Source organism: Ammospiza nelsoni, chromosome 3 (genome assembly GCF_027579445.1).
Source record: "Ammospiza nelsoni isolate bAmmNel1 chromosome 3, bAmmNel1.pri, whole genome shotgun sequence".
Classification (NCBI taxonomy): domain Eukaryota; kingdom Metazoa; phylum Chordata; class Aves; order Passeriformes; family Passerellidae; genus Ammospiza; species Ammospiza nelsoni.
The window spans coordinates 110,444,176-110,451,371 of NC_080635.1; the positions used below are offsets into that span (position 1 = coordinate 110,444,176).

A 7,196-nucleotide genomic window follows, 5' to 3' on the forward strand; every position below is an offset into this window, starting at 1 on the left:
AGATCCCTTCCAGCTCCTGCTGATGCCATGTTCAAACAGCATAGCTGGATATCCAGAGCATGCAACTTGGCTCTCTGGCGGGGGGGTGGGGAACTCTATCAGAAATCTCTGATAATAAACTAATTCCTTGTTATATATTCATTGGCCCAGATAAAAGGGGAGGAAAGAGGAAAAACTTGCAAAATAACCCAGAAAAAACCTCAGAGTTTTGCCAAAATTGCATCCCTCCATAAGAGGATTGGGGTTTTACAGGTTAGTGTTTTCTGAGGAAAACACAGGTTTTTAAGGAAAATTTCACTGGTTTTAGTTTGAATTACTCTCTAAAAATAATATAATCAAAGTTTAGGTTGGAAGGGAGCTTAAAGATCATCTTGTTCCACCCCCTGCTATGGGGAGGGACAACTTCCACTATCCCAGGGTGCTCCAGGCCCCATCCAGCCTGGCCTTGGACACTGCCAGGGATGGGGCAGATACAGCTTCTCTGGGCAACCTGTGCCAGGGCCTCCCCACCCTCAAAGCAGAGAATTTCTTCCTAATATCCAATTTAACCCTGCCCTCTCTCAGTTTGAAGCTATTTGCCCTTGTCCTACTGCTCCATGCCATTGTAAAAAGTCTGTCCAGCTTCTTTGGAGCCTTGCACAGTGGCAGTGGTCATGAGGGTGAAACTGAGCTGCAGGACGGTACAAAATCAAGGCTACCAGAATTAATTTATGTCCTGGAAACCATAAATTTCCCTAATTCAGCACTCCCAATTGTTTTAACATGGTGGTAATTTGACCAGCAGAAACAGGGTGAAACAATAGAGGGGAAAAACCACTGCCAAACTGTTTCTATATGTTTTAATTATTTATTTAGCCAATATTAGCTAAGAAACTTTGTGCAAGCTTTGTGTGAGACTAGGCCCAGAACTTTAATATCTAATAAAAAGGAATATCCTTTATACTGGTAGAAATTTGAAAAAACAGTGCAGGTTCATGTCTGGGTATGGCTCACCCTCTTGTGTCTTTATCTAGAACTGCAGTCTTGTGGAGAAAATTATTTTTACTGGTCTGAAATAAGAAGGGAAATTGGTAAGTGAGTTCTGTCCTGCTCAAGGCTGGATTATGTGATTAGAGGGCTATGGAAAACCTGGATTCTTTGAGGAGAAGCTGGAGCTCTGGTGGGACACTCAGTGTGGTGCAAGGTCCGTGGGAAAGAGCCACAGCAATAAATTTATCATTTATCACCTTAGTTATAATTTATCACCTGCAGGCAGGTGTAGCAGGATTTTTGTGATTAGGTTAGAGGAAAAGTTGCCTCTTATTTTGCCTGTATAAAAAATTGCTTCCCTTTGTGCTTTGTACTTCTTTTCCTTTCTCATCCACTCTCACATGAAGTATAAAAGAACCTCAAAATATCCATAAGGAATTTTCCAAATCAAAAAACTCCCATCCCTTTATTTATAAAGAACTTTAATTAAAAGCTCTGTTTGTGAACTGGTGGTAAATCATGTGTTTATTCAGCAGGAAGACATTCCATTAACAATGAAAAAAAGTTTACAGAAGAAAATTTAGTGGCATCTAACGAATTATGCAAAAAAACCTGAAGTGTTTAAAAAGTGGGTTTTCTATTAAAAAGAAATAAATCAGTGGCAGATCCACTCCTAGGAAAGACACAAAGTAAACATTAGTAGCTTAAAACATGATTTCTACAAAACCTAAAATAACATCAGAGGTTATTTTGAGCTGCTAGTCTAATTTAAGACTGAAATAAGGGTCAGATTTAACATAAAATTACTACCTACAGGTCAACCTGAGCTGATGCACTGAGAGTGAATACACAACATACTTTACAGTGGGTTCTACACTTTCCTTATAATCTCTCAGCAGCTATAATGACGCCCAGCAGGATTTTAGATGATTTGAGTGGTGCATTTGCAGCTTGCAGGACACTTCTTCTTCACCAGTGAATGGTTACAGCCAAACAACATTTGCAGATTTTTGCAGTTTCCAAGGAGGTCCTGGTACTTGCAAGGGTTGGCTGAAGTAAAAGAGAAAGAAGAAAACACATGAAATATTATGTGGAAACTCTGGTTTGATGATTCTGCATTTTCCAGAAATTCCTGTTGTCCATGTCTATATAAACTTTGTACTTTTGCTCCGCTATTAAAATGGCTTGAATATTATAGAATGTGGGTTTTTTTCAAGTAGAATGGAGTGACTTACTGCAAAGTCCTTTGTCACAGTGGCCAGGACAGTCAGCACATTTTGGTCCACTTCTGTAAGGCATAGCTATTTGCATTGGGTTATTTCCTCTGAAATTTGAAAGAATTACAAGACAAAACAAGATCAACATGAAGCTCTGAGCCATTTACAGCAGTTTGTTTTTTATTGCACTAAAAGGTATCCAGAAGTTTTTGGATAAAAATATTTTCCTAGGCAGTCATGTTTTAGTTTCAGATATTTACAGCATACAAAAAAAAAAAAAAAGATTTTAAGTAAGAGGGACAATAAGGTTTAGAGAAACAAAATGAATTGATTGATTGCATATGTATAACATTATCTGTTAAAAAAATGTATGTGCTTCCTAACTCTGCTTCTCTGATAGATTTCAACTGATTGAGGTAATCACAGAATCACAGACTGCTTTGGGTTGGAGGGGACCTTAGAGATCACTTAGCTCCAACACCTTCCACCAGACCAGGTTGCTCCAAACCTCAGCAAAACCCTTCTGAAATGCAGTTCTTTACCTCTGGGAATATTCATTTGCTCTTGGCTCCACTTTACATCTGATTTTCTCCTTTGTGGTCAAAACTACAGCATGATTTGTGCCTGATGCCTGATTCTGACAGAGATAAGCCCTTGTTCATCTGCTAAAATTTCCCTAATATCTCTTTCAATGTGAAATAAAACAAATATTGATATTCAGCATGCTGCTAAACCCACAATTCACATTGCTATTTTCAAAAATCTAAATGGTTAAAGTAGATGGCAATTATTTTATCCTATAGCCAAGGATGTTTTGGTAATATATCCATAATCAGCATAGCTGAGTAAGAAGGCAGTACGTACGCAGGGCAGTATTGACAAACATAAAAGTACTTGTAGGAGCCTGTGGGACAGTAGGAAACTCCACATCCCACCTTGTAACTGTTGTACCAGATTAGCTGCAGATCAAAAAACAAGCACATTATTTCAGGGTGAATTCTTGTTAAAAAAACCCCCAAAACTCACAAAAAACTTACAGACACTCTGAAACCCAAAAACTCACAGACACTCTGAAACCCACTCATATATACAAGATGCTTTTTCTGCACCTCATAAGAATCAAAAGTAACAGAACCAGGAAATATTTTTTTTCTTTCATGTTGTTTTCTAGTCAGCTTTTAAATTTAAAGTTTATCTATCATAAAGAATACATAGAAAAATGAATTTCCTCCAATTTCCAAATGTTTTTGAACACAGTTTCTGGCAGGACACTGAAATTGAAATTCAAATATTTTCATCATAGGTATTATGCTTTGACACTTAATCCCTTCTTTGACACTTCTTAATAGATATTTCTATCTCTGTATAGAATATATTTATTTCTAAATTAAAGTTTTCTCGACAGACTAATATTTCCTTTCTGGACAGTTCTTCCAAAATACTAGTTCCATTGCCTCCTAATTAGATGGAAAAGACTTTTAGCTTATAATTCATTTTTGGATCAGAATATGAATTATAGATAATAGTTTGATGACATTGATAATTTTCTCCTGATTATAAATAGCTCCCAGCTGGATTAAATGTATTCCTGTGATTCTGGTGTATCTCTGCAGTTTGTTTCAAGTCTCCATACCTGAGTGTAGCTCTCAACATTGATATTTTTTGAGATTGCTCCATATCCATACTTGAAATTGGAGGACTGACTGTACCACACTTGAATTGCATCAGCCCATGTCCTTGGGTAGGCTGACAGTAACACATTCTCACCACAGGCGACACCTGGAATAGAAGTAAATCTAATTTATTAGGAGAGAAGCAAAGTATAGGGCAGGGGTGGGACAGAGGGGCTGTAGCTATATGCTTAAAAATATGCCTATGATGCCATTCACTTTGCCCTGTGATTTTAAGGGCTTGTAAAAAGTTGTATTTCAGAGCGTTCATCTGACAAAAATGATACTTTTGTGTTTAATAATCACAGAATCATAGAATGATTTGGGTTGGAAGGGACCTAAAGATCATCTTATTCCAACCCCCCTGACATGTACAGGGACACCTTCCATCTAATAATCCTGAAAAGCTCTTCTACAACAGACTAAAGTCATGCTTATTTCTATTTCACATTCACAGGGGTCATCTGCAAACTGCCATTAACCCATCAGCTCAGGCTCCATGCTTGTCAGTACCATTAATAACTCTCTTGTCTCTTGGGCTGACTTGCATCCCACACTGATTTGCCCATTTCTGAGCATTTTTGGCAGTTTTCTCACTCCACACCTGAAAGACACAAAGGAAGAAGTATCCAGGTCACAGATAGGTTAGTGCAGCCCATGAGAAGGAAAAAAATAGAAATAGGGAATTGCAGCGGGAATGGCTTGGGTGTTGAGCACTGAATGCTCCCATGGCCCTCAACAGAAAGGAGTTGTGCTGATTTACTGTCCTGGGGCACAGAAATCACATTTCTTCAACTCTTAAAGGTTTCAGAGCAGGTTATCCTGCACAGTTCTATCACACAGCCCTGATCTCCAGATGGTGTTGATTAAAAAGGGTTTTTATTACATACTACTGCTTTCCTTCAGCTTTGTGTCTGAATGAACACTTCAGGGTGCACGGGACTAAGTGGTATAAATCTGATTTTCAGCCCAGGTGAAGCTGAGCTGTGGTGATTAATATCAGCTGGGCTTTCAACCTGGGGAATGTTTCAGGCCTTGCTATGCAGGATTTTAACCACAAAGCACTGACCAGCTCAGCTGCTCATGGGACAGGGATAACCAGGACATCAGGGGAGACAGGGATGGGAGAAGTTTTGCAGATCTAGGTCTCCCTCGCCTTCCTGACAGTGTGAGATTCAGAAGCTGCAGATCCCCCTTTGCTTTGCATGCTCTTTCCTTCATCCAGGGTTTGTTTCTCTTCTGAGATTCAGAGAATCAGAGATAGTTTGGGCTGGAATGGACCTTGAAGGGTCATTTAATCTAAACCCTGTGCAACGAGCAGGGACATCTTCAACCAGACCAGGTTTCTCAGAGCCCCATCCAGCCTGGTCGTGACACATCCAGGGATGGAGCAGCCACAACTTCTCTGGGCAACCTGTGCCAGGGCCTCCCCACCCTCATCATAAATTTTTCCTATATCTAATTTTAATCTACCTGCTTTTAACTGAAAACAATTAGCCCTTGTGCTATTCCAGGAGGCCTTCATACAGTGTTTTTCCTCATTCCTATAGTGCCTTTAGTGCCCTGGAAAAGGCTCCAAAGTCCTTTTGGATCCTTCTCTTCCCCAGGCTGAACACTCCCAGCTCTCCCAGCCTGGCTCCAGCCCTTGGAGCATCTTTCTGGCTCATGCTGAGTTTCTCATCCATGAACCTCTCCAAGTCCTATTCATCAGGCTGCTCTTAATCCCTTCATCCCACAGCTTCCTTTGATGCTGGGTTTGTCCCATCATTTCCTTTAAGGGAAAAGCAGGCTGGCTGCAGTTCATAGCTCACCATCTTCAGCATGTTCCTGGCTGTGGGAATTACAGATCTCCGGATTTCATTGTGCAGCTCAACGATCTGTTTTTCATTTGGAGACTTAAAATGAGGAAAGGAGAAAGATTTCACACTTCTAAATGGAAGACCCTGGAAAAAATAACAGTGAAGGTCCCAGTTAACAGAAGTATAATCAACAAGATAAATTATGATTTTCTTGTCACTTTTGTTTGGTCAACCCCAATAATTGGTCTCATAAATCTTGTTTAACTGAAGACATTTATGGTGGTAGAAATAACACCTCAGCCAGTAGTTTTAGGCTGCAGCTATACTCAGATAAAGGAACGTATCAACTCACAGCATGGTTCACTTCAGATTTATTGAAGAAAATGAAAATTTTTTTTTCCTAAAGTACTTGTTTCTTTTCATTCATTAATAAGAAGATCTTGATAAATAACTCTGATTCAAGTACCTGCACAGCAGATATCTTAGAAACCTAATCCTCTCTAGGAGATTTATGAATTATATCTCTGAATCTTAAATTATTCATTTATTTATGAAAAATATTTTTTTTTTAAAGTAGCTCCATTAAGAGTATTTTGATAGGCAGAATGATTTGGGTTGGAAACTCAAAGGGCCAGTAGCTTTGAAGCCCCTGTCTTATACAGGGACACCTTCCACTAGACCAGGTTGCTCAACCAGTATAATAATAATAGTAATAATAGTAATAGTAATAGTAATAGTAGTAGTAGTAGTAGTAATAATAATAATAATAATAATAGCACAAAATTAGAGTTCATCTTCAACATTTTAGATTAACATATTAACAATAGTTTCACCCCATAATTCTAAATCTCTAGAGACCACAAGACCAGACTATATCAGGTCAGATTTCTATACAAAAGAGTCAGATATGGGTGCTTTGCAAAGATGAATGATCCTACCTGTCCATCAGATTGGTGCAACAAAGCAGCCAGGAGAATAATTGCAGTTAGTAGATCCATTTCTACAGGGATAAAAAAACCAAAACCAAACCCCCAAAATCCATTAGTCTCTGTTGCATACACTTTATGGCAGAATATGATATGTGAGAAAGATACAAAGTTTTGCAAAGTAAAGCCTGCACAAAGAAGTTTATTTTAGTTGATCCTGAATATGGATGTGCTGAAACTGTGCATGGGCACCACTGCCTCCTGCAGAGAGAAGACTCCACTTTGCATGGAAGCAGGGACTGCAAATAGCAAAAAGTTGTGTGGCATTTGGAATAGATGGATCAGCCTCCTTTTGACTCCTTTATTCAAGATATCTTACATTTTTAGCATTACCTTCATGTCTGCCTCCCTGTATATAAAAAAGCCCATTAATGTGTTCAGTACTGTCACATCTGAGTGCTTCTCAAATGAGATTTGGTGTTTTGGAGTGGAGCACATGAGCTATAGTCTCCATTTCTTTCCAACTTCCCTGTTTCCTCATTAAATGAGCATCATAATGGCTCAATCAAATTGTGGTGAACACCTCATGTTTCATGTAACACCTAGACATAAAGA

At 38.9% G+C, this 7,196-nt stretch overlaps 1 protein-coding gene across 1 annotated transcript; it reads right to left on the minus strand.

Moving 5' to 3' along the window:
• Positions 1-1,891: 1,891 nt before the first annotated feature.
• CRISP2 (cysteine rich secretory protein 2) lies at positions 1,892-6,980 on the minus strand. Its single transcript, XM_059467689.1, has 7 exons — positions 6,975-6,980; positions 5,668-5,751; positions 4,370-4,460; positions 3,820-3,965; positions 3,051-3,145; positions 2,205-2,293; positions 1,892-2,019 (listed from the first exon to the last, which is right to left on the minus strand). The coding sequence occupies exons 1-7, from the start codon at positions 6,978-6,980 to the stop codon at positions 1,892-1,894; spliced, it is 639 nt and encodes a 212-aa protein (XP_059323672.1).
• Positions 6,981-7,196: the final 216 nt, after the last annotated feature.